The sequence below is a fragment of the Acinonyx jubatus genome, chromosome E1, assembly GCF_027475565.1.
Source record: "Acinonyx jubatus isolate Ajub_Pintada_27869175 chromosome E1, VMU_Ajub_asm_v1.0, whole genome shotgun sequence".
Taxonomy (NCBI): Eukaryota; Metazoa; Chordata; class Mammalia; order Carnivora; family Felidae; genus Acinonyx; species Acinonyx jubatus.
This window is the reverse complement of record NC_069397.1, coordinates 20,406,918-20,434,119: the sequence shown is the minus strand read 5'-3', so window position 1 is coordinate 20,434,119 and position 27,202 is coordinate 20,406,918. Positions and strand designations below refer to the sequence as shown.

At 49.0% G+C, this 27,202-nt stretch overlaps 1 protein-coding gene across 1 annotated transcript in view; it reads left to right on the top strand.

Annotated features, from left to right (window-relative positions):
• Positions 1–24,281, top strand: part of ASIC2 (acid sensing ion channel subunit 2) — a 266,102-nt gene extending 241,821 nt beyond the window's left edge. Inside the window, exons 4-10 of the mRNA XM_027034388.2 lie at positions 9,946–10,096; positions 12,099–12,155; positions 13,537–13,690; positions 16,332–16,423; positions 19,938–20,017; positions 21,451–21,519; positions 23,326–24,281. Of these exons, the coding sequence (XP_026890189.1) occupies positions 9,946–10,096; positions 12,099–12,155; positions 13,537–13,690; positions 16,332–16,423; positions 19,938–20,017; positions 21,451–21,519; positions 23,326–23,427 (705 nt within the window). The 3' untranslated portion in view covers positions 23,428–24,281. The remainder of the gene's footprint in view (positions 1–9,945; positions 10,097–12,098; positions 12,156–13,536; positions 13,691–16,331; positions 16,424–19,937; positions 20,018–21,450; positions 21,520–23,325) is intronic.
• Positions 24,282–27,202: the final 2,921 nt, after the last annotated feature.

Here is a 27,202-nt window from a genome sequence, read left to right as displayed (position 1 = left end):
TATAAAGTGAAAACAACTGTGGACAGAAGCCTCAAGACAGTGAAGCACTGAAAGGCAAGCACCAGAATATTCCACCGCAAAAATGCTGAGTTCTTTGTTCGGCTCATAAACTTCAGCAATTATCCAAAGTTCCATGGCCCAGGGGATAAAAAGGGTAAGGGAGGGTGAGATGTCAGGTACATGCGAGAACACTCCAAGGCTCAATCCCGGGCGTCTCTCCTCTCTCCCAGCTCCTGACCCCTAGATCTAGCGGGTTGGCGTTATCTGGACTTGGCAAGAGTCCTTATGATACTAAACCCAACTCAAAGTAACTCAACCCCAAAAGGGCAGAGATGGCTGGTCTATGGAACTGAACTATAGGAGAACAGAGGGGGAGCTGTGAGCTGTTTGTTGCATAAATGAAAGGGCAGAGGAACATGAAGGAGTTTATTAGGCGATGGGGCTGGGAACCAAGTCTTGGTGAGCACCTGTCGCCTGCAGGGCGCTGATATCATTTGATCAGATGAGGAGACTAACGGTGGGCGTGGACAAATTACCCAAGGTCACACAGCTGGCCCGTGAAAGAGTGGGGTTCAAGATTCTATCTGGCTCGTTCCACTGCCTCTAATTCTCAAACTGAAAGAATAGATTTGGGATCTATGATTAGACATTGAGACTTACGAGACCTTAGAAGCCCTCTCAGGTACTGCACACCCAGTGCTTGACTCTCTCTCTTCCCATTCCAGCCAAGGATTCACGTAGCTTCTGCTTGAACACCCCTCATGATGGGGAACTCACTCTCAAGGCGGTAATTTTATTGTTGAATTGTACAGGAGGTTAGAAAATTGAGCCAGAATTTATCCTTCCTTTTTTTAAAATTTTTTTAATGTTTATTTATTTTTAAGGGAGAGAGAAAGACAGAGCACAAGCAGGGGAGGGGCAGAGAGAGAGGGAGACACAGAATCTGAAGCAGGCTCCAGGCTCTGAGCTGTCAGCACAGAGCCAGCAGCGGGTCTCGAACCCATGAACTGTAAGATCATGACCTGAGCTGAAGTCAGACCCTTACACTTCACCGACAGGAGCCACCCAGGTACCCCAATCCTTCTTTGGGATTAAATTAAGTAAGGCATGTAATGTGCCTACCACGGTGCTTGCAGCAGGCATAAACGTTACCATCATCCACTTCCTTTATTACAACTATTCTTGTGTCTATCTTTCCCTTGGGAAGCCAGAAAACAAATCTCATTCTTCCCTGAGACAGCCATTCAGATATCTGAAGACAGTGCTTCAGGGTCCCCCTGAGGCTTTGCTTGCCCAGGATAAACAAATACTCCAACCCGCTTTCAGACACTCATTGGTAAGCAAGAGTTGATGCTTTACATGCTGTGATTTTCCAGCTACTGTGTGTGAGGCTTCAGGAAAGCTGACAGAACAGATAACGAACCAGCCACAGCAGGGTAGCAGGGGCATCCGGGACATGACCTCTGCGATAAAAGGGAAGTGGCTGACCCTGAACAAACTTTGGATCCTCACCATCAGAGCTTCACCAGCCACATTCCTGGTGCGCCCATCGTGGGCACCTGTTTTAATAGAAGACAAAGAAATGAGCTCCCCCTCCAAAGTGAATTTACATCATTTTAAGACCCCCAGCCTTGCCAAAAGGCATGATTCATTTCTCCCAAAGCCAGTTTGTGTGTTTAATGATCCAATATTGAGCAACATAGAGGATCCAATCCATTCTAATCATAGGATACCCCCTACCCCGCCAAACTTCCCTATTTACAGATGAGAAAACTAAGGTCCAGTGGAGAGCAGCGACTTTTCCAAGGTCATACAAGAAATTTGTGAAAAATCCTGGTCAACTCATGAGCTCCAAAGATGAAAGAGTAAAGCAAACCATGAGGAAGAATGAAGAAAAGAACCGTTAGATAAAAAGGAAGAGAAACGCTCTGAAAAGTCCTCCTTGGAGCGTGTCTCCCTTCCTACAGCCACGTACAGCCCTTCCTACAGCCCTTCTCGAGCCCCTGGAGAGGCAGTGTAGTGTGATAAGCACAAGGCTGGAGTCAGAAATTCCCAGGTCCATCTGCTGGCTCTGCCACTGATTAGGTTTGTGATCTTGGACAGGCTACTTAACCTTCTGATACTCAAGTTTCTCATTAATCAAATGAGAATGGAAACATCTACCTCAAAGGAGTCCTGTGAATGTTACATGAAATAAGTACAGAAGCTTTTGGTTCTCAGTAATGGGGGAGTAGCTTATATCAGACAAACTCTCCCGGAAATAGCAATTATAAACCCTGCACAAACTATTTGATGGCACTGGAGAGAGACTAACAGCAGGCAGAAACGGGAGGCTACACAGCCTTTGAAGGAAGGGAACCACACTGAGTGAAGGACACATTTATTTACCTGACCTCCCCGTGAAGGCACGCCAAGTTCTAAGGGAATCCTGGGGATAGAGGTCGAGCAGGAGACAGCAGCCATTAAGTTAAGGAGTCAGAAGTCAGAATTTAGGGTTGCCTGAAAGGCCAAAAATTGGGAAAAGAAATCCTAGAAAGGAGGGGCCCCAGATGGGGAGCCCCCACATTTTTACATAAACCTCCCTAAAGTCCTGGACTGAACTTCGAACTTCATACAGATAAGGAGGGACTCCCAGAAGCTCGGGAGAAAAACAGTAGTTGAAAGAAATGGGCAGTAACTTCAGCAGCTGCCACTGAGGGGAGACAGACTTGATATCCAAGTACAACCAAGTTGGAGAGACTTCATAAATACCTCACACTTGCCACTGAAATGCCAGATGAGTCATTCTGCAGGAGTTAAGATCACATCCCAAGACAAAGGACATAGTCCAGAATCAAGGGCAAAACTAAAATATGCCCATCCGTAAACAGAGCCTAAATAGTCCTTCTAAGACCAAACAAAACCAGTGATTCACCATTGATTTAACTGCCTGTTAGAACAAAACTCAATACTATTCAGAGGAAGACAACTGACCCAGAGTCACTAGAAAGAGTTATTCGCAACATCCAGGATACAATTAAAAAAGGGTTATGTCGGGGCGCCTGGGTGGCTCAGTCGGTTAAGCATCCGACTTCCGCTCAGGTCACAATCTCACGGTCCGCGAGTTCGAGCCCTGCGTCGGGCTCTGGGCTGATGGCTCAGAGCCTGGAGCCTGCTTCAGATTCTGTGCCTCCCTCTCTCTCTGCCCCTCCCCCATTCATGCTCTGTCTCTCTCTGTCTCAAAAATAAATAAACGTTAAAAAAAAAATTTTTTTTTAAAAAAAGGGTTATGTCCAGGGGCACCTGGGTGACTCAGTCGGTTAAGTGTCTGATTTCGGCCTAGGTCCTTATCTCACCGTTCCCGGGTTTGAGCCCCACATCACGCTCTGTGCTGACAGCTCAGAGCCTGGAACCTGTTCTAGATTCTGTGTCTCCCTCTCTCTCTCTCTCTCTCTCTCCCCTCTTCCCCCATTCATGCTCCGTCTCTCTCAAAAACAAATAAACATTAAAAAAAATTTTTAAAGGGTTATGTCCCCTATATATAATCAAAAATTACTAGACATATGAAAAAAAAAGAGGGAAAATATGAAAAGAAAAATAAACAACCAGTAGAAACAGATCCGCATATAGCCCGTGTTGGAATTAGAAACAGTAACTTTAAAATAACAATAATATGGGGCACCTGGGTGGCTCAGTCCGTTGAGCATCTGACTTCAGCTCAGGTCATGATCTCACAGTTTGTGAGTTCAAGCCCCATGTCAGGCTCTGTGCTGACCGCTCGGAGCCGGGAGCCAGCTTCTGATTCTGTATCTCCCTCTCTCAATCTCTCTCTCTCTCTCCCCTCCAACTCTCTCTCTCTCTCTCTCTCAAAAATAAACAAACATTTTTAAAAATTTAATAATAAAAATAAAATAACAATAATAAACATGTTAGGGGCTCCTGGGAGTCTCAGCTGGTTAAGTGTCCTACTCTTGATTTCAGCTCAGGTCATGATCTCACAGTTCATGAGATCAAGCCCCATGTTGGGCTCTGCACTGACAGCACAGAATCTGTTTGGGATTCTCTCTCCCTCTCTCTCTGCCCCTCTCCTGCTCTCTAAATAAATAAATAAATAAATAAATATTTTTTAAGTATATAAAAATAAAATAACAATGTTAAGCATGTTAAACTATTACAGAAACTTTTAGGCAAGATATGAAAACTTTTTGTAAATGTCAACCTACACCTTGGGACTGGGTGGCTCAATTGGTTGAGCATCTGACTTTGGCTCAGGTCATAATCTCACAGTCTGTGAGTTCAAGCCACACATCAGGCTCTGTGCTTACAGCTCAGAGCCTGGAGCCTGCTTCAGATTCTGTCTCTCTCTGTCTCTCTCTCTCTCTCTGCCCCTCCCCCACTCATGCGCTCTCTCTCTCTCTCTCTCTCTCAAAAATAAATAAACATTAAAAAAAAATTAGGGGTGCCTGGGTGGCTCAGTTGGTTAAGCACCGACTTCAGCTCAGGTCATGATCTCACAGTTCATGAGTTCAAGCCCCGTGTATGGCTCTATGCTGACAGCTCAGAGCCTGGAGCCTGCTTCAGACCCTGTGTGTGTCTCTCTCTGCCCCTACCATGTTCATACTCTGTCTCTCTCTCCCCCCCCAAAAAATAAACATTAAAAAAAATTTTTTAATTAAAAAAAATGACATACCAACCTACACCTAAAATATACAATTACCTGAAATTTTAAAAATATTGGATGGTATTATGAGAAGATTAGATAGAAAACAATAAATGAACACCAAACTTGAAGGCAGGTTAATAAAAATTATTCAAATGAGACACAAAGAGGAAGAAAAAAGACTGATAAAAGTGAACAGAGTTCTACCCATGATTTGTGAAACAGTACCAAGCAAACCAGCATGCATATAAATAGGATCCCAGAAAGAAGAGAGACAAAGAATGGAGGAGAAAAATAATTGAAGAAATATTGGCTAAAAATTTTTCAATTTTGTTCAAAAATATCATTCCACAGATTCAGGAACCTCAGTGATCCCCAAGCAGGATAAATACAAAGTAAACCACATCTGGTATGATGTAGTTAAAATCCTAAAACAACAACAACAACAACAACAACAACAACAACAGCAACAACATCTTAAAAGTAATCAGGAGAGAAGAGGCATAATACATAGAGAGGAGCAATGAAAAAATTATGACTGATTTCTCATCAAAAACAGGCCAGAAGATGGTGGAATACCCTTGAAATGGTTGGGGGGGGAAACACATTACAAGCTGGAATTCTACACATGGCCAAAATATGTTTCAAAAATAAAGACAAAATTAACACTTCTTACAGATAAATGAAAATGGACACCATTTACCACAAGTGAACTCATACTAAAAGAAATAATAAAGAAAGTTCTTCTGCCTGAAGAGAAATGATAGCAAATGGAAATTCAGATCTACACAAAAGAATGGTGAACAGGGAAAATGATATACATGTGGGTAAATATAAAATGTTTTCTTTTTTTCTTAACTTCTTTGAAAATTAATGGGATCCTTAAGGCATAAATAGTAACAGTGTACCTACCATGGTGTTTATAACAGATGTAATAGTAAAATATATGACAGCAATAGCATAAAGGACAGGAAGGGATGGAAATAGAATTATATGTGGAGTGGTATTATATTAATTCAAGATAGATTCTGATAAGAATGAAAACTGTAAATCCTAGAGCAACAAGTTAAAAAAATAATAATACAAAGAGGTATAAATCAAAAGCCAATTGAGGAGATGGAATGATCACCTAAAACAATACTCAGTTACCCCAAAAGGAGTCAAGGAAGGTAGAACAAAGGAAGAAATAGCAGTGGGGACAAAAAGGAAACAAAGAGCAAGATAGTAGACTTCAACTTAACTGTATCAAAAATACTATTAAATGTAAATGCATTAAACCCTCCAATTAAAACACAGAGATTGTCAAGGTAAAACAGCAGTACTCAAATAGGCTGTTTACAGGAAGTGTACCTTAAATATAAAAATATTCTGATGGGCTAAAAGCAAAAGGTGGACCAAAAAAAATTAAAGAATGGGAAAAGATAAACAGTAAGTATAAGAAAGCTGGTATGACTATCTTATACAAAGTAAACCTCAAGACAAATATATTGCATGAGATAAAGAGAGTTATTTCACAATGATAACAGAATCAATCCCTCAAGAAGATATCATGATCTTAAATGTGTAGGTGCCTCATGGTAAGTTTCAAAAACACAAGGGGCAAAAATAGCCCTAAAGGGAAACATGGACAAATCTATAGTCCTAGTTAGAGAGTTGAACACTTCTCTCTCAGCAATTGATGAATAACTAGACAAAAACTCAGTAAAACTATAGAAGATTGGAGCAACACTATCCAACAACTTGACCTAATTGCCTTTTATAAAACACCTACACCAACTATTACAGAATACACATGCTTTTCAAGTGCACATGAAACATTCACCAAGATATACCATACTCTGCACTGTAACTCAATCTCAGTAAATTTTAAAGGAACATGGATAGTATGTTTCCTGATCAAAGCATAATTAAATTAGAAATCAAAAACAACAAGGAAAGAGATAACACCAGTTACTAATATCAGAAACGAAAGACAGGACGTTACTACCAATTTTTCAGACATTTAAAAAGTGATAAGAATATTATACACAACTAATGCTAATAAATTCAACAACTTAGATGAAATGGACAAATTCCTTGGAAAACAGCACAACAGAACCACCACAAGAAGAAATGGGAAGTCTGAATGTCTCTAAATCCACTAAAGGAATTGAATTCATAATTAAAAATCATCACACACACACACCATCACCAAGTCCAGATGGCTTCACATTTAGGACAGGAATGATACCAAGCCTATACAAACTGAGAAAATAGAGAAAGAGGAAAGGAAACAATTTATAATTTTGTTTATGAAGTTAGCATAACCACAATACCAAACCTAACTGAGACATCACAAGAAAAGCAAATTAAATACAATATCATTCATGAGCATAGACACAGAAATCTTCCACAAGACATTAGTAGGTTAAATACAGCAACAATATAAAGAGGATAATAAATAAACCATGACCAAGTGGGGCTTGTGCCAGAAATGCAAGGTGGGTTCAGCATCTACAGATCAATCCGTATCATTCACCATATTAACAGAACAAAGGAGGAAAATCATGTGATCATCTCAGTAGAAACAGGACACACATTTGTCAAAACTCAATACCCAGTAAAGGTAAAAGTGCTCAGCAAACTAGAAACAGGAGAGAACTTTCTCAATCTGACAAGGGCCTCTAGGGAAAAAAAAAAAAAAAAAAATATATATATATATATATATATATATATATATATATATATATATACCTAACACATTTAATAATGAAGTAATGAACCCTTTCCTCCTATGATCAGGAACAAGGTAAGGATATCTTCTCCCTTCAGTTTTTTCCAACATTACACAATATACAGTTTCTGGCCAATGCGCTGAAGCAAGAAAAAGAAATAAAAAATAAAGACCAGAAAGGAAGAAGTAAAATTCAGCAATAAAAAGGAATGAACTACTGAGACATGCATGAGCATGAATGAATCTTGGAAACATTCTGCTGAGAGAAAGAAGCCAGACACAAAAGGGTGCATGCTGTACACTTCTATTTATATAAAATCCTAGACCAGGCAAAGCCAATTTATGACAGAAAGCAGATCGGTGATGGCCTGAGGGCTGGGGAGGGGACTTTGGGGGGTTAATGGAGATGCTCCGTATCTTGATTGGAATGCTTGTTACCAGGGTGTACACGCTTGTAAAAATTCATTAAATTGTCCATTAAAGTTGAGACATTTTATTATTTGTAAATGACATCTTAATGAGGGATTTTTAAAAGTAGGAAAAATACACACCATTAAAAAAATGAAAAGTCAGCCACAAACTATGGGAGGTAGAGAGAAAATATTCTCAGTACATGCTATCTGACAGGGGACTTGTATCCAGAACATATGGAGAACTCTTACAGCTTAATAATAAAAGTAAAAAGTAAGCAAGTTGTTTTAATGGGCAAAAGACTTGAAAAGACCTGTCACAAAAGATAATATATGAATGGCCAATTAGCACATAAAATTGCACTCAAGATCATCAATCAGCAGAAAGCCACAAATAGAAACAACAATGAGGTATAACTATACCCCTACATGAATGTCTAAAATTAGAAATGTGGACAAAATCAAGATTTGGCAAGGGTACAGCATAACTGGAACTCTCATATGCTCCTGGTGGTAATGAAAGACCGTACTAGCACTGTGGATAACAGTTTCACCGTTTCATATAAAAAGTTACCCCAAGACCTATTTAACAAACCAGCTATCCTCCTAGCCGGTTACCCAAGAGAAATGAAAGTATGTGTCCAAAAACTGAACTGACTTGTCCATAAATGTTAACAGGGACTTTTTCATAATTACCAAAAACTGGAAACAATCCAAGGGCCCGTCATCAGGTGAATGGATACAGATTGTGGTATATTTATACACTGGGAAACCATTCAGCAATTTAAAAAAAAAAAAAAATGAACTAAGGCACACAACCGTGTGGATAAATCTCAAAAACATTATGTTGAGCCAAAGAAGCCAGACACAAAAGAATACTCTGTAGGTTCTCATTTACATGAAGGTTGAGAACAGCCAAAGCCAACCTATGGTGGTAGAATCCGTAACAGAGATTGGCTGGGTGGATGGGTGGGGGTGGATTGGAAAGGGAGAGGAAGGAATTCTGTGGAGTGATTTTCAATGTCTTGGGTCTTACGGTGCCTGGATGGCTCAGTAGGTTGAGCAACTGACTCTTGATTTTGGCTCAGGTCATGATCTCATGGTTGGCATCAAACCCCATGTCCGGCTCTATACTGATAGTGCAGGACCTGCTTAGAATTTTTTCTCTCTGCCCCTCCCCTGCTCACACGTGTGCACACACTCTCTCTCAAAATAAATAAGTAAACTTTTTTTTAAATGTCTTAGGTCTTGATTTAAGTGGTAGGTTCACAAGTGTATACATTTTTTAAAAAAAAATTTTAATGTTTATTTACTTGAGAGAGAGAGAGCAGGGGAGGGGCAGAGAGAGACACACACACAGAATCCAAAGCAGGCTCCAGGCTCTGAGCTGTCAGCATAGAGCCTGACACGGGGCTTGAACTCACAGACCGTGAGATCATGACCTGAGCCAAAGTCGGACACTCAACCAACTGAGCCACCCAGGCACCCCAGTCAAGTGTATACATTTTTTAGAATTTGTTGAACTGTGCTCCAAAAACATGCATTTTGTTGCATTTTTTTTCTCCAATTAAATATAAAAGATAAATATAAAGGATTTAGTTCGGGGCTTCACACATAAGTGCTCACAGCCATTCATTTCCCTCGCCCTTCACCTTCCCCAGTCCCAACAGGCATATACCATAGGCATGACAGCATTCTATGGACATTGGACCTCTGAGAATAAGGACATTTTCCCCAAAGGAGTTCATCCATAGCATGACACAGGAGGAGTGCTCTAGTCTGGGCCACAGATCGTAAATAACATTGATTATGCCATTTCTTCCTGGACCCTCTGAAGGTTCTGGCCCCCAAGTCTAGGTCTGGGGGTCCCAATGTTCCCAGCCAAGAAGGTAGAATTTAGTTGGGCCATTCCAAGAGTTTGGAGATGACAAAGTATGGAGGTAGAAAGACACATGGCAAATGTAAGAGACTTCGAGATTGGCCTTTATGAGAAGGTTATACGAGATAGGAAAATGAGTATTGGAGGCAGACGTGGAAAGCCTATGAGGTCAATGGAGCTAGATTGTCCTGTAGCAGATGGTCAGTAATCGTTGGTTGATTGAATAAGTAAGTGAATGCGCTATTAAGGCTGTCGATGCTGAACCTCCAGGGCTGACTGCTGGCCCCACCTTCCTGTCTTGCAGCTCACATACCTGCCCCCACCGTGGGGTGAGTGCCGATCCTCAGAGATGGGGCTCGACTTCTTTCCTGTTTACAGCATCACCGCCTGTCGGATCGACTGTGAGACGCGCTACATCGTGGAGAATTGCAATTGTCGTATGGTGCACATGCCAGGTCAGTGCCAAGGGACAGCCTGAGACCTTCTGTGCACTTCTCACCCTAGCGGGAACCACTGTACCCGCTCCATGAGGACCCACAGGGATGCTGTTCTGGGAAAGGCCAGTACTGGGTCCCAAACACGCGGACGGCAGATGGAAACAACCAGTCTAGCAACCAGGGCAGCATCCTGGTGTCCAGAAGTGTCCAGATGTTTAAAGAATGCTCCTGCCGGTGCTCAACGTGCTTGTGAATTGTTTGCTGCTCCTACCTCCTAGGGTTCAGTGTCCAGGTATTGGAGCCCTTGCAATTCTTGAATCCTGGTGTGGCACCGGTTCAAACATCCAGGTGTCTGTTGCTTTCATCCAGATGGTTTCCTTCTCGCATCCAAATGTCTAGCACTCTTTCAGATGAGGCAAAAGTCCCTCAGCTGGCAAATAGATGCGCATGTGCTGATATTTCTGGTGTCAGACTAACAGTGCATGTAGCCATCTTATTAGAGGTAGTCAGCTAATCAGAGGCAGGAGCACGAGGGGTGGGGGGGGGCAGGGGAGGGGGCATGGCGTGAGGGCTAATTCAAGCATGAAGAGTTTGGTTTCGCAGCAGAGAAGGAAGGATGACAAGCTGGGAGGAAGGGACCTTGGCTTCTAATTCAGATTCCTCCACTTATCTGCTGTGTGACCTGGCCCAAGTTACTAAATCTCTCTGTTCTTACCTTCATTATCTCTAAAATACAATCATTAGTTGTTAGGAGGATAAAATTAGGCTAAAATATAAAAGTGCAAAAGTCAGTGGTCATTTTATTAGCACATGCGGAGAGGAACCAAAAGTAGTATTGACTGATGATCTACTATGTGTTGGGAGCTTTGCTATCCTATTCAATGGCTACCATTTCATAGCCATATCATACTTTATTTAAGTTTATTTAACTAAATCCTTATATCAGACATTTAACTCATTATCAGTTGTTTTCTTTTATAACCAATGCTCAGATTTAGCTTCTAGCTAAACTCTTTCATCAGTAATCAGTAATTTTTTCTAGAAATCTAATTGTATAATTGTTGATCTTTAAAATTGCCTCTGAGCTTCCCAGAAGACAGAGCAAAAAGAGAAACACCAGTTACATTGTTATTGTTGGAAAGAAGGAAGCATACCAGCTCTCAGCTCTTGAAAAGGGTGTTTAGGGAAATAGTAAGGAAAGGACATTGTGGTAGGTTTAATTTTAGCACCAGGAAAAAAAAAGGCCGGGCCGGGTTTTGGCGGGGGGGGGCTGTCTGGATTTCTACTGAGAGACCATAGAGAAGGATACAGCACTGGTGAATGTTACCTGCCTGATGCTCAGACTGGATCACCAGCCAGTAAGGTTCCCCCATGGAACCTGAGCCAAAAGCAAGCAGTAGAGGTTTTAACCATTCTACCCATGACATTCTTACTGGCATCTCTGTTACCGAATTAAGGGCAAGAAACTTACAAAGTGGGGCTTGTTCACAGACAGCAGAGGTGTGGCCCTGGCCTCGGGGTCAGACTGGTCAGACCAGTGTATTCAAAACCCATCTCCATCACTGCTAGCTCTGATGTCCTGGGAAGGCAGGATACTTTAACCTCAAGACTCTCAGGGGTGAAACAGACACAGTATTTCCTATTTCCGGAGGTACCGTGTGAGTTAAAGGCGAAGATGTGTGCCTGGAGGTAGAGGTGCTTTCTGCCAGTCTCTACTTTCAGCCACCAAGGCTTTCTCACCTGTCACCCACCTGAGCTAGTTGGGCCAGCACAGCAATCTGGGAGAAGTTAGCTAGGCAGACCCTATATTCACCTGCCCAAGCTCCCAGAGCAGAGCAGACCTAATCCCCTGGCTCTGGGTAACACCGCGCCCCCACTTGCCCCCAGCTCTTATGGGTGATTCCCTTCTGACTGCTGGGGGACTGCTGCTCCTCCCCGGTTGCAGGATGCATTCCCTTTCCCCAGCCCAGGAGGGAGGGGTTGCTGCCTGAGTACGTCTCCTTGTGTCTCTTCTTTGCAGGGGATGCCCCTTTCTGTACTCCTGAGCAGCACAAGGAGTGCGCAGAGCCTGCCCTAGGTCAGTACTGGGGGACAAAGGGAGTGGGAGCTGAGCTTGAGACCTCAGAGATGTTCTGGGTGTGGGAGAGATAGGGCGGAAGGGGCACCGGAGGTGGGGAGGAGAGGCTGGCTGGGGCTTCGGCACTGTAGGAGCTGGAGAGGAAGGTGGAGACGAGGCAGGAGCCAGGGAGGGGAGGAAACTGATGCAGGCAGATGAGGGCTGGCAAGGCACTGGGGGAGTGAGAGGAAGTAGAGAGGTGCGGTAGAGAAGGGGTGGGTTTCAGGGGAATGGAGAGCACTGGGGAGCACAGAGGAAGGGACAGAGATGGAGAGAGGATGAATGAACAGTAGACATCCGGGTGGGCACCGAAGGAGGTAGGGGAGGGGGAAAGGGGCAGCTGCTGTGCATTTCCCCCTCCTCCTCCTCTGGCTGGGTGCTCGTGGGTTGGAATAACTGCTGGAATCCCCCACTGGAAAACTTCAGGTGCAGGAGATCCGACAAACGAGCCACAACCCCAAATCTAGACTCACTCCACCTGCCTGCCTCTCTCTGCACCTGGGAAGTGGTCTATGATCAAGACGAGCAGAGAGCATGTTTAAATCATAGGGACTCAAGTTCGTTCAGCAGCTGCACTTGCTGGAGCTAAGCTAGGACAGCTGTGGACTCCTGTGTCCAGATGCTTCCAGAAGGACTGATCGTGGGGGGGAGGCGCCGGCCTTAGAGAAGAGTGAAAGATGTGTACAAAGACATCTCTCCTTGGAGTATGGAATCCCGTGGGTAACACTGCCATGATCAGAGAGACGGAGGGAAGGAAGTGGTATCTTTAGCCACCCCTTCCTAGGTGGAAGACAGGAGCAGAAAAGATGCGGGAGGTTGCTTCTAGGGACAGGAACTGAGAATCTTTGCCTGCACCCTACCCCAGCAGGCACCGGAGGCAGGCTCTGGCTAGGAAGGAGCCTCAGAGGGAATACCACTGAGCCCTGGGTTTTAGATAAAATGTTCTCTCATGTTTGCCCGTGACGGGAGGCCCACTTTGTGGATGAGAACACTGAGGCTAGGAGCAGAGAAGGCTCTGGGAAGCTGAAGGGGCCAGGACTCCTGTGGAACCCATTCTCCAAAAGTGGTGCCTTTCAACAATTTTTAAAGGACAACATAACAATAAAGGAAGTGGAAGGAGAACAGGACCAAGAGAGACACATAGAGTGGGCACTTTTCATGAGCGCTCACACCCTCACCAATCTATAGCCAAAGCCCAGCTCCCCTCATCTCCACAGCCCCGCCCCTCACTTCCCGGGGATGGCCCCTCCTCCCGGCTTCCGCACCCGCACCTCCCCAGCGGCTGGAACCCGGGGGCCCCGCCCCCACAGCTGACTAAGCCCCGCCCCCCTCTCCCCCGCAGGTCTGCTGGCGGAGAAGGACAGTAATTACTGTCTCTGCAGGACACCCTGCAACCTGACCCGCTACAACAAAGAGCTGTCCATGGTGAAGATCCCCAGCAAGACGTCAGCCAAGTACCTCGAGAAGAAATTCAACAAATCAGAAAAATATATCTCGTAAGCTCAGTGGGCACCGGTAGGCAGAGGGAGAAGGGATGGACCCAGGAGAAACTGGGGGCAGTCGAGGAGGAGGGCAGAGGGAAGCTCCGTTTGGCAGAACTGAACTGCCCCTCGGCCGTGTGCCAAGCTCTGTGTTTACGACTCAGAAAGTGAAGACAAAGATGATTAAGAAGCAGCCCCTCCCCCAGCCTTTAAGGAGCTTAACAGTCTTGAGAGAGGAGCGAACGTCTGAATGCTTTACAGGCTGATACAGGCAGGAAGGGAGGCTGGTTGACTGCACCTCACATGGGGTTGCCCTCAAGGAAAGCTTCAGAGATTTTTTTTAAGTTTATTTCTTTATTTTGAGGGAGAGAGACAGAGAAAGCGAGCGGGGGAGGGGCAGAGAGAGAGAGAGGGAGAGACAAAATATCAAGCAGGTTCCGTGCTGTCAGAGTCATGGAATCTGATGTGGGGTTTGAATTCCCCAACTGTGAGATCATGACCTGAGTGGAAGTCAAGAGTCAGAAGCTTGGGGGCGCCTGGGTGGCTCAGTTGGTTAAGTGTCCAACTTCAGCTCAGGTCATGATCTCGTGGCCCATGAGTTCCACTCTGTGCTGACAGCTCAGAGCCTGGAGCCTGCTTCAGATTCTGTGTCTCCCTCTCTCTCTGCCTCTCTCTCTCTCTCTCTCTCTCTCTCAAAAATAAAATAAAAACGTAAAAAAAAATTTAAACACAAAAATACAAAGGAGTCGGAAGCTTAATGTACTTAATGTGCTTAATGTACTGAGCCAGTCACGTGCCCCAGCTTCAGCGATCTTGTTTAAGAGGATGTGTAGGAGTTTCCCAGGCAGGCTTGCACATTTCATTCCCTCCACCCAGAATGCTTTTCCTCTCGCACTTTACCCACCTGGTTCCTCATTGTGCAGGTCTCCATTTCAAGGTCATCTCACACAGCTAAATTAGTTCTCCTCCTTTTCAATCTCTGTCCAAGCACTCTGGTGTTTTCCTTTGTGGCATTCACCTAAGGGTGTCATTTCCATGTTCTCGTGTGTGTGTGCCCCACTAAACGGAAAGCCCCCTGAAGGCTGCAGCCTTTCCTTGTGTTTGCTGCTGTGGAGGGTCTGGCACAGAGCTGGCATTCAAAAAAATGTCTTTTAACAGAATAAATGAATGGAAGTCTTGGGAGCAGAGGTGTCCCAGGCATAGGGCAGACAAGAGAATGGCCAGAGGGAGCTGGGACAGGTAGATGTGTCAGAGCAAGAGGGCTTCGTCTCCCTGGGGGACAGGGAGTGGATTTTATCCAAAAAGAGGAGGGGGCCTCTGATGAGCTTCAAGTAGGTGACAGCCTCAACCGTGTATTTTAGACCACTGCTCTGCAACAGAACTTTCTGCCATGACGGCAGAAGCACAGATTGTGTATCTCCGAGGACCAACAAGGGAGCCACTAACCGCATGTGGCTAGTGAGCATTTTAAATGTAGCCTGGGTGACAGAGGAACTGAAATGTAATTATTTTTAACGTTTTATTTATTTATTTTGAGAGAGCACACGCAGGGGAGGAGCAGAGAGAGAGGGAGAGAGAGAGAGAGAGAGAGAGAGAGCGAGCCCCAAGCAGGCTCCTCACTGTCAGCACAGAGCCTGACTCGGGGCTCAAACTCATACACCGTGAGATCATGACCTGAGCCAAAACCAAGAGTCAGCCGCTCAACCAAAGGAGTCACCCAGGCGTCCCTGAATTGTAATGTTTTCTAGCAGTTTTAGAAAGATCCTTCAGGGGGCAGTGTGGAGGACAGAAGGGAAGCCAGAAGAAAGGGAGGCGGCCTGGTAGGAGGCAGTTGTCATCACCCAGGCAAGCGATGGTGACACTTACTTTGAACGGCGCCTCGGGGAGCCCTGCATGAAGAGGAGGATTTGCTTCTCTCTCACCAGCCGCTCCCTCCTGCCACACGGCCACCAGAGCCCATCCCGGGGCAGCTCTGGCTCAGCCGGTTGCAAACAAGGGGCACCGAGGCCACTGTGACCAGCGTCGCAGGAGATGGAGAAAAGGAGGTGCCAGGCCCTGCTGCTGAGCCGACGTTCTGCCAGCAGCGATGACTTTTCCTGCCAAGATGCGTCTTGTTAACACACCTGCCTAAAAGAGGAAAAGGGAACCCCCCGGCCAGATATAGATTTGTTCCTCCCTGAGCCTGGCAGCTGATTTGGCAGTGTGAGCGCACGGGCGTCCCACTAGGACAACCTTGTTATAAATCCAAGTAGGAGCATGGCGGGGGGCTCTCGGGAGTGGGTAGAGGCCACCCGGGAGGTCAGCTGGGGCAAGCAAGGCAAGAGAGTGAAGAGCTTGTCAAGAGAGTGCTGAACTCACCTGCAGGTGGGGAGCCAGGAAGACCCTGTGAGGGCCCAGAGACCTGGAGGCCAGGTAGGACTCGTGGAAAGCTGTCCCAAAGAGGAACAGCTGATATGTGCCTCCAGAGCACTGGGCTGGGGGTCAGGGCTCTTGGTTCCAAGGTCAGCTCTGTCGCTGACCAGCTCTAACTTTGGGCTGGTGGTTTCATTTTCCTGGGCCTCAGCCCCTCCCTCTGTCAATGGGAAAGCTGGGTTGGATGGCCTGCGTGGATCCCGATGGTCCTCACCGTGTATGGTACTGGATATTCCCTCTGCAGAGAGAACATCCTCGTTCTGGATATATTTTTTGAAGCGCTCAATTATGAGACGATTGAACAGAAGAAGGCATATGAAGTTGCTGCCTTACTCGGTATGTCGGTGTCCGTTGCACAAATTTCCACACGTCATGGCGGGGAGTGAGGGGGAGTGGGCAGGGGGTAGGCAGGCAGACAGCACTCTCAATGTGCTAATTACGCCCTCTGTCCCAGAATGGGAAGGCCTCCGGTGTGGCGGAGGTTTTAGGCTCAGCTCATGCCCCAATTTAAGCCTCAGCTTCCCCATTGACACAGTGATGCAAGTGAGCTGAAAGGTCTCTCAGGGCCTTCCCAGGGCTGCCCCGTTGGACTCTGCGGTCTTCTGCCCCCAGGTTGGAGTGACAGTCCCGGGGCCGCAGCGGGAAAAGCGCTGTCCAATGGAGGGAAGGCTGAGCTTTGGGTGGTCCCCAGGCAGTGAGTGTGAGTGTGGGACTGGAAAGCAACATGGCAGCACTGGGGCCAGATGTCTCCCCTGGATTGAGAGTCCTTTGTCAAACACAAAAGAAGGGTCACACATCCCCAGATGTCTACAAACCTGACTGCCGCCCCCACTCAAGTTCACATCAGCTCCCCTGGCCGCACCGCCAAATAACGGATGCAGGGAGTTCCGTTCAACCCTGCCCCCCCGCCAAACTCACAAAACCCCTGGGGGTGGTCAGTTGAAAGACCTGTGCCTTGGGTCCTTCTCCCAACTCCAGCTCACTCTCAAGAGAGGACATGATGCTGTCCCTACAAGGAGAATTAGCCGCTGTTGTCCCTGTGAGTTGGACAGAGAGTGGTATCCTAGGGAAGGTGGGTGGCAGGTGTAGAGGGAAGTATAGAGGTTCAGAGCCAAAGACTACTGCATACCAGCTCCGAGAATGTGGGCAAGTGGCCTCACTCACTGGACGTCAGGCCCCTCATCTGTGAAATGGGTCTAATAAAGCTGCTTGATGAGTTCATTGTGATGGTTAGCCGGGGTAAAGCCTCAGCCCACAGAAGGTCCATAAAGAATAGTTTCTGGTACCTGGACAGTCACCATGCCAGAGACCCAGGGCCCCTGCTGGTGATTCCAGGCACCATGTGAGCATTTCTGCACCTCTCCCAGGCGACTGGGGACTGAGCCACAGCTGGGACCCAGTTGGGTTAAGGTGGCTGTCATTTGGGTCTCAGACGCTGTTGCGGCCAAAAGGGACTAAGCCAAGACTCTAATGTCCTGGGCCGGAGGTAGAGGTCATGCTCCAGACATGTAGACCCACTTCACCCTGCCTCTGTCACCTCATTTCTTTTTTTATCTTTTTTTGAGAGAGAAAGAGAAAGTGTGCGTACAAGCGGGGGAGGGGCAGAGAGAAGGAGAGACAGAATCCCAAGCAGGCTCCACGCCATCAGCGCAGAGCCCGATGTGGGGCTCAAACTCACAAACTGAGATCACGACCTGAGCCGAGATCAACAGTCTGACGCTTAACCAACAAGCCACCCAGGCATCCCTCTCTTTCATTTCCTAAAGAGAACTCAAGACAGGGCTCTCCCCATCCCCCCATATAGGCTCACAGCTCGCTCTCTCTCTCGCTCGCTCTCACTCTCTCTCTCTGTCTTACACACACACACACACACACACACACACACACACTGAGAAGGGCCTGAGCTCTGAATCTGTCAGAAAAGATAGCTCATCTCTGCATCTGATATGAGGATGAGATGTTCCCAGCATCTTGTTCCCACCCAGAATAGCCTGCTGAGAAATCATGCTGCCATCTGTGCCTCCCGTGACAAGAGTGCGTGCCGCTCGCAAGCACTCAGTCCCCAAGCCCGTTGGGCCCTTCCCTCACCGCTGCACAGCCCGCCCTCACCCCAGCGCACACCGCACAGGCACTCATCCACACACAGCACACCCCGCCCCAAAGCGCACACACACGCACACCATGCTGAACCACGCACACCGGTGCACGGTGGCACAGACCCACAGACTCATCACACACACCTGTCCGTATGCACACACATGCTCACACAGGTTCCGCACACTCAAACACACTATGCCCACCCCCACAAAGCCGCACTCACACACACTTAGACACACTCAGGGTCCCCACCCTAGACGTAAATAGCCACCTGCGTGAAGCCATCGACAGCCAGACATGCTTCTTCTACTAAACAAGCATGTGCACACGCAGAGGACCCTGGCACATAACCCACACTCACACACACTGCACACATGTGCAAACACGCACCTCACACCTGACATGAACACCTGTAAGAACCCACTCCCCAGTAATGTCCCCACGAAGGGCATCAGAGAGGGCAGGGGGGAGAGGAGTGAGGGGAACCGTTGGAGCCCAGCTCCAAGCCCACCCAGGAAGAGCCCCCTTCCTGCCCTCTCTGCCTGCTCACCTGGGACTGTGGTTGTCCGACCCCACTCAGCCATAATCAGGGATTGTAATCAGAGAGGGCAGATGTGGCCAACAGAAAGTTCTCAGACCACGAGGTCAGCCCGGTGCACCCCCTTTCCCAGCGCTCTCCCCGCCTAGCCCAGCAGCTAACGGTCTCAGAGGCTCCAGCTGGCAAGAACCTCACAGTTCTCTCCTCCACTCCCCTCCACCACCAAATGTCCTTTGAAGGCAAAGCTACTGAGAAGGTCAGGGGTTATCAAAACCACACAGCAGGCTGGTGGCCACTCTCCAAACGCAGATACTCTGAGCCCTCTATTCGACCACGTTGACTTCCAGAGCCAAGCATTTGGACTTTGGGGGGGATCCTTGGGGATCTGATAATAGCTTCTCAAATAGGGACTCTCCCAGTACAAATGCCCAGGTACACCCATGTAATGTTTTGCATTCATTTCCAAAGGGTCTCCAACTGTCCACAACTCCCACAGGAGAGTTGTTCTCAGACCCTGGTGGGTTAGAGAATCCCCTGGGAATTTAAGAATCCTGACTTCCAGACCCCAGAATCAGAGATTCTGATTTTATAGACTTGGGGCATGTCCAGGTATCTACACTGGGGGGGACCTGAAGACCAGTCAAGAAACACTTTGGTCAATGGGGCCTATATACCCCCCAGCAAGAACATCTACTCTAGGAAAAGACCAAATTGAGCATTTACTTTGAGGTGGGGGAGTTAGGGGAATGCTTCCTATGACCTTATCCCAAAGGTGAGAGGTGCCTTGAGTTGGCCCTGTGGGCCTCTTCATGATTGGGAGGGTAGGAAGGTCTCTTGTGCCATTGTTTCCGAGACCCACGCCCAAGGCACCTGACACATGAGTCTTGGGCTCCATTGTCCTGTCCCCAGGCCAAGACCACACACTTCTTGTCTCTATTCCCAGCCCAGAGACAAAGCGAGGCTTTGAGTGTGGTTCTGAAGGTAATTGAATAAGCCCATTAGCCTGTGAGGTCTTACAGTAGGCCCTCCAGTAAGCATTTGGGTTAATTCCCATCCACACTGGGTGCTGTGCAATGAGGGAGGGAGTTGTCCAGGGCCTGACCTACCTAAGGCCCAGGCTCCCCGTGGAGGGAGGTCTGGTTTCTGAGTTCTGTTCACTCCTTCCTAGAAGGGCCATGAGTAAAGCCAAATCTTTGACCTTTTCTCTCTCTCCAGGTGATATTGGTGGTCAGATGGGACTGTTTATTGGTGCTAGTATCCTTACAATACTAGAGCTCTTTGATTATATTTACGAGGTAAGACTGGGGTTGTTCGTGGGGAAATGACCGTATGCTGATACTCTCATCCTACCCTGATGCATGGGGGAGAGGGTGGCCTCTTTCCACCCAGAACCCACTTTCTCCTCCCTGTCCGCAAATACTGTCTATCACCAAGTCCTAGGCAGGGAGGAGGGGGTGGGTCCAAGAGAGATAGAAGCCACAGTCCTATCCCCAGGCAGCTGGGAGATCCGTGGGCTGTCCACACTTGCAGGAAGGGAGAGGAAGCATCGAGAAGGAGAAGAGCCAGAACTGAGGCCAGCTCTGAGCCCCTCCCACGCAAGACCAGCTGTGGTGGCTTCATACGTATGTGTGTCTGCACCCACACACTCACAGCACATGCACACACATACCCCCCCCACACACACACCACCCACACACCCTGGTACCACTCGTAAATACACACACACACATATATACTACGTTCACCCAGCAGACACACACACACACACACACACACACACACACGCATGCCCACATGGGCCCTCTGGGTGGCCCGTCACCTGAGTAGTGCCTATCCTGGTGCAGGCAGGCTTAGAGAAGCGGCATTTCCTGACGACTTCATCAATTCTGAGGAAGCAGGAACAAAGGCACATAGGCCATTTCTGGCTGTTCACAGCCAGAGATGTCCCCTCAAAAGGCAGCTGGAACAGAGCCTCTGAAAGCATCTCAAACAATAGACAGCGGCTTCTGGCTCTGAGAATTCCTTTGCTCCTCAGCCTTCCCTTCCCACCCCGTCTCCCCTGCGTCCTCCAGAGCTGGGCTGGCTCCAGTGTCTCCAGAATTCCTAAGGGGGTTCCTCAGTGTCCCCAGGGCCACCAGAGTTTTGCTCCAGCAAGAAGAGCCGGCACAGCAGTGTCCTGCCTCCCAGAGAGGGCCATCCTTGGCCAAAGGCCCTTAGGGACCATAGTGGGGAGCTGGAGGACCCCGAGTACCAGGGTCCTCTGGAGTGCCACATTCCCCCTCCCGGCATGGTGACCTTGTTCCCCAAACCCAAGTCACCCACGGCCAGATCTCATTCTGCTTTGCTTATTAATTTTGGGGAAGAGTTGTTATAAAGTTACAGAAATTGCATCCTGCCAAGTAACATGTTTAATAACTGCCCCTCGTTGCTAGGAATCGAATGTTATGAACTCAGGGGGGGCCCTGGTCTTACGAACAGTGGGGCTCTCAGGCCTGGAAAGTGATTGGTAATCTCCTCCCCCAGGCCCAGCCTCAGAAAGGGGCTCCCAGGCTGCTCATCCACACGCTCCTTCCACAAGAGAAAACGGTCCCCGTGCCAGAAGGGGCCTCCTGTGACCTCCTCCAGGATCTACCTCCTGCACCAAAACCTCGCTTCAGCCAAAAGATTGGGCAGGGGCTCCCAGAGCTCGTCGCTCTACCTGACCAACCCTGTCCTGATTTTCTTGCAGCTGATCAAAGAGAAGCTCTTAGACTTGCTTGGTAAAGAAGAGGACGAAGGGAGCCACGACGAGAACGTGGTAAGAGCAGCCTGTGTGCTCTAGGTTGCTCTATTCTCTGCTTTTGTGGGGCTGCATGAGACCAGATGTCAGGGCCTGGGCGGGGGAGACACGCCTTAACTCAGGTTGTCCAAGGACACTCCCACGGAGCCCGGGGCTCTCTCTGACACCCATCCAGAGCCTGATAGCAAGCCATGGATGTAGCCAATACCTGGCCCAGTCTAGCTTCTCCAGGGCTGGAGCCTTACAGTTCTCATCGTGTGCCTTGGGGGAAGCAGGGAGGCTCCGCTCCCTTACTCTCAGGGTGTCAAGGTGCAAGTGAGGACGTCACTGGCGCTTTACTCCTTCAGAAGGGGACGCAGAGCTCGGGGCCCCGTGAGGTTGTTACCCACGTAACCGCCTCCTAGTGCGTGCCAAGTACGCGTCAGGCTCCATGCTGCAGGCCATAAGCGTACCCTGTCCTTCAGCTGTGCAGTTACCCTGGAGAAAGGTCTGTTCTCTCCATTTTGTATTTGAGGCAGTTGAGGCCTAAAAGGTCAAGGTCACCCAGGCGATGAATGGCAGAGCTGGACGCAGAGCCCCCCTGACCGCCGTCCTACTCTGCCTCTCTTCCCTCGAGCGGCCAGCGAGGCCCCACCTCTTATGGCTGTGTGCTCTCCTTCCCAAACTCAGTCTGCTCCCAGGCTCTGGCCTCAGCTGCCTGGTACAGGTATCTCTGGCTTTTCCCGGTTGAGACTTCGCCCTGAGAATGCCAGGCCCTTGAGGCAGCCACCACCCCCCTGGAGTCAGCAAATCCAAAGTGATCCCAGCCCCTTCCCCCCAGGAGACCCCCGTTTCTGCTCCAGATGCCATGTCTCTACCCATCTCCCGGGCGAAAAATCTCTGCTTAGGTTCTCCCGGGCCCCTGCAGCCTCTGTTGAATAGAAACCAGTGTCTGTTGAGGGGAAGGCAGCGTGGAAGGGGCCGGGGATCGGCACTCAGGTCCCTGCTTCCCAGCTCAGTGCCTGAGGGCAGGTGGGTTACCTCCCTGAGCACCTGTCGAGTCACAGGCACCTCAGGGACTTGTCATTTGCATTAAGTGGGACCATGCCTGTAAAGCAGTCAGCAGTGCCTAATTTACAGTAAGTGCTCAGCCTCTGTCACCTCCCCCCACCGCAGCCCCGTCCTCATCAGATCTCCCCCACATTCTTGGCACAGCCTCCTGGCTGCTATCTCTCTGCTCCCATCCCTCCCAGCCTCCAGCCCTCCGCGGCATGGGAGTCACTGGGAAAGCTCAAGGCCCCCCAGCCCCACCCTGTCCAGGGACCCGAGACTGCCAGGGGCCAGCCTAACCCTAAAGGTCCACTGGGGAGCCGTGACTACTCTGGTTCTGGCTGGTTGGGGGCCTCCCCACTTCCTCCTAGGCCTCAGCAATTGGCACCCCGTGCCCCCAGCCTGGTCCTCCTCTACCCAGAAAGGCCTCAAGGGAGGACCCCAGGAGGAGGACAGGAGGGGACATGCTCCTGCCTCGGAGTTAGAGAGCACTCAGAAGTAGCTTTCGGTGACACATCGGGGCAGCTGCTAAACCCCATCACCAGGGCACCCGGTCCCTACGCTGGGGGCACCTAAGTGGGCAATGGTGAGGATCCTGAAGGCAGCGAGGCCCCTCCAGCCTCAGGCCCCGCGACAGCAAGCCAGCCCCTGAGATGTCTGGGGCAGGGGCCGTGGTGCCCTGGGAGAGCCCACAAGCAGGGGCCACAGTTCCCAGGGCCTAGGCTGGGCTGCCAGGGGCATCATGACAACATTTTGCAGAATGAATATCAGCACCCCCTATCTCCTTGCCTCCAGAGCACTTGTGACACGATGCCAAACCACTCTGAAACCATCAGCCACACTGTGAATGTGCCCCTGCAGACGGCCCTGGGGACCTTGGAGGAGATTGCCTGCTGACAGCCCATGGACCACCCGGCACCCTCCCAAACAGACCTTGAGGCCCAAGACCCAGGACAGGGGACAGCAGGCTCAGGTGGGATGGCCCCTGATGACAGAAGGAAGCAAGAGCCCCCTATGCACACATAGCAAACTATCTGCCAAAACCTCGCTGTGGCCACGTCTGACACGACGCGTCCTCGGGCCCCGCTGTGCGTCCCTCTTAGGAGAAAAGAGTCACACTCTGGAACTGTCCGAGAACCAACCTGCCATCACATCTCACTGCCAGATGTATAAAGCACCTGCATGCTGAGACTGCTCGCGGCGCCACCCCCTCGTCCGTCTCTGTTCACGACTCTCCTCCGTGCGCTTTCCGCCGGCCACTCTGCAGTCCTGCAGTGGGACCAGGCTCCAGCCCCAGAGCCACCCCGTGGCCACGCTGGAATCGCGACGGCACGGTCAAGAGGAAAAGCTCAGAACTCTCAGCCACGTCCGGTCCCTGTGTAGTTTGTGAAGGTTCTTAACCTGCCCACAAACCCCTTTGCCCGAGCCGGCCTGTGGGCTGACCGGGGCCACCCCCACCCCCGTCCCAGCGCCTGGTGGAGGCAGGGCGGCCTGGGCGACTCCAGCGCTCATCCAGGGGACCTGCGTCATCCCGCTGTCCTCGTGACCTGGCTTGTACAGTCCAATTCTGTTTCTCTGGGGGTGGGGGCTTGTTTTGTCTGTCTGTCAGAGATCTGTTCTGTTTTGTTCCATTCTCCAGATTTGGGTTTTGATGTTCTGAGGTTTGGTTTGATTTGGTTTCTCCATTTTCTCTGGCGTTTATTTATTCGTGCTTCCGGTCACGGTCATATTAAAAGCTGGTCTTGTGGAAACAGCCGAGTCGATGCTGCCTTTCCCCCCATTACTAAGGTCTCGCTCCCCAAAGCCTTTGGGAAGGGCCAGGCCTGCCGGGTTAAAACCCACAGATTGTAGCCATGGAAAGTCTCCTGCAACCACGCTTACCTTTACAAAGTGTATGGAGGGTATGCACTTACATTCTATTCGAAGTCTCTGAACACTATTGATCGCAACCTTTAAACGATCTCATGACCATTGATGGGTCACAGCCTGCGGTCTGAACGACACTGCCCTGGACCATAGGCGTGTGGCTCGAAGAGAACACCGCCCAGACCTAAGAACCATGAAGGAGGCCTTCCCGTCCCTCTGCACTTCGGTCCTGACTCCTCTCCCCTGTCAGTGAAGTCGGGCTGGCCTCCCTCCCACATACCAGCCTTTCCGGAGGCTCTCTGCACCCCACCTCCTCATCCCCATCAAACAGACTTGCTTGTCCCTGCAGAGGCCACACTGACTTTCCACCTTGCTCCCGCTACTGCTGAGAGGATGTCCAGGCAGGATCGGAGGGTGGAGGTGCCTAGTGGGGAGGTGCCTGCTGCGGCAAGAGAGAGCTTCCTGTCCAGGCAGAATCTGTGTCTTCACGGCATCATGTTAATTCCAAGGGGATGGTGCCTGTAGCCTAACTTTCCCTTTCCCCACTCCCCCATCACTACCAACTCAAGGTCTCCCCTAAAGCCTTGTATGGTTGGCGCCTTCCTCCTCACGCACAGATGCACAGAAAACACTGCCTGGCCCTTGCTCTACCTTCCAGTCTCTCACCATCATCCTCCCTCTCCCCGCCTCTCCCCTGCCTGATTCACGAGCACAAGGAAGAGGTATTTCCCCAGTGACCAAATGAGAAGAACCAGGTAGCAGGAGCTAGGAGCGCCCGCCCCGTCTCCTTCTCTCGGCAGCTGTGCTCTCTGGACTCAGTTCCCTTAATTTGAGGATGAAAATAATACTGTACCCGTGTCTTCGCAGAGGATCTTCCGGAGGCCCCTTCAGACTTGAGGCATGTGAGGCTCTGCTCCCCCTGCGCAGGGGGACAAATCAGACCAGCCACGCTCACACACGCGGTGGCCAGGAGGCAGATGGGACACAGCATCCCTGAGATGCCTCCTCCCAAGCACCCTTTCAGTGCGGGGATGCGCAAGGCTGTTGCCAAAGCTGGGCTTTAATCCTTAGGGACTGAGTGCAAGCTTGCTGGAAGGTGCCCTGTTTTAGTTTTCTGTCGCCGCTGTAACAGGTTACCACAAACACGGTGGCTTAAAGCACAGATTTATTGTCTCCGGGTTCTGGAGGTCAGAAGGTGGACACAGTTCTCCCTGAGCTAAAATCTAAGTGTCAGCAAGGCTGTCTTCCTTCCGGAGGCTCAGGAGGAGAAACCGTTTCACCTTTTCCAGCTCCCAGAGGCCACCCACGTTCTGTGGCTGGTGGCCTCTGCCTCCATCAGCCAACCTGGCAATGATGGGTGGAGTCCTTACAGCACACAACCGTGACCTCCTGGGTCACATCTCCCTCTATCCCAGACCCTCTCCTGCCTCCCTCTTCCACTCTAGAGGGACTCTTGTGATTAGATCAGGCCCTCCTGATAACCCGTGATAATGTCCCCATCTCAAGGTCATTAACTTAATCACACACTTCAAAGTCTCTTTTGCCATGTAGAGTAAAATATTCACAAGTTGCAGGGATTAAGATGTGGCCGTCTTTGGGGGCCATTATTCTACCTACCAAAGGCCCTTTGGACCATATAGACTATGGCTCTCATTTTCCAAATGAGCAGACCCGGGCGTGGGAGGGTGGGGAGGGTGGGTGATGGGTATTGAGGAGGGCACCTTTGGGGATGAGCACTGGGTGTTGTATGGAAACCAATTTGACAATAAATTTCATATATTGAAAAAAAACAAAAACAAAAACAAATGAGCAGACCGGGGAGAGGCGGGGAGGGACTTGCCTTGTGTCACACAGTGAGTCGGTGGCCATGCCAAAGCTATACTCCCAAGCTCCCAGGCTCATAATTCCATTCTAGACCCACCAAGATGACACAAAAAAAGAAGCGCTGAAAGTAATCATTTTTCCAGACTTTCCTAGGGAGTGTGGAAGTCCCTCTCCTTAGACAAACACACGCCTCACTGCATCAGGCTGGACAATATCCTACTGGTGCCTAGACTGTCAGATACAGAGGAACAGCAAATGTCCTCAGGCTGCTCCCATCGGGGACAGGAACAAATGAAATTTCTAATCAGTGAGTTGGGAATCTATTGGAGGTTTCTGCCTTGTTCCAGTTTAACAGTTTCATAAATGTTTTAAAAATCCATATCTTAAGTTGCAATTTGAACTGCTTCATTGGATTTCTGGCTTCCTTTAAAAAAAAAAAAAACAACCTCAGATCAATCTGTGATGGAGCACAGAATATTCTCATGGATTTGGATTGCTTCATGGCTCACCTACGTACACACCCCTTCCGATTTGGGGATTCTGGTTTTGTTCATCTTGGAGCAGGCCTGCATACTGAACCAGTTTAAAGGGAAAGAGACAGGAAATTCGAAAGAGTAAATTAATAGCCGGCTCTGATTGCTGTTAACCAGTGGTTAACCAAAGACATAGTTGTATGCCTGAATTCTTGGGAGGGGCGAGGTGTTTTTTTTTCTTATCATTGCAAACAAGTAGCCATGTGTGTAATCATTTCCTTAGTGAAGACCCGGGGACAATTGGTAGACAGAAGAGACTTAGGGCTGTGGCACATTTCCAAGAATGGCCCAAAGGATGAGAAGAAGGCCGGGCGTTTGGAACAGTCACCAGTCCAAACCACAAGGTAGAATTATCAGTGACCTCAAAGGGCCAGATCGATTAATCAATCAATCGATCGATCAATCAAATAACGGCACGTAACCTCAGAAATAGAATCAGCGGAGTTGGC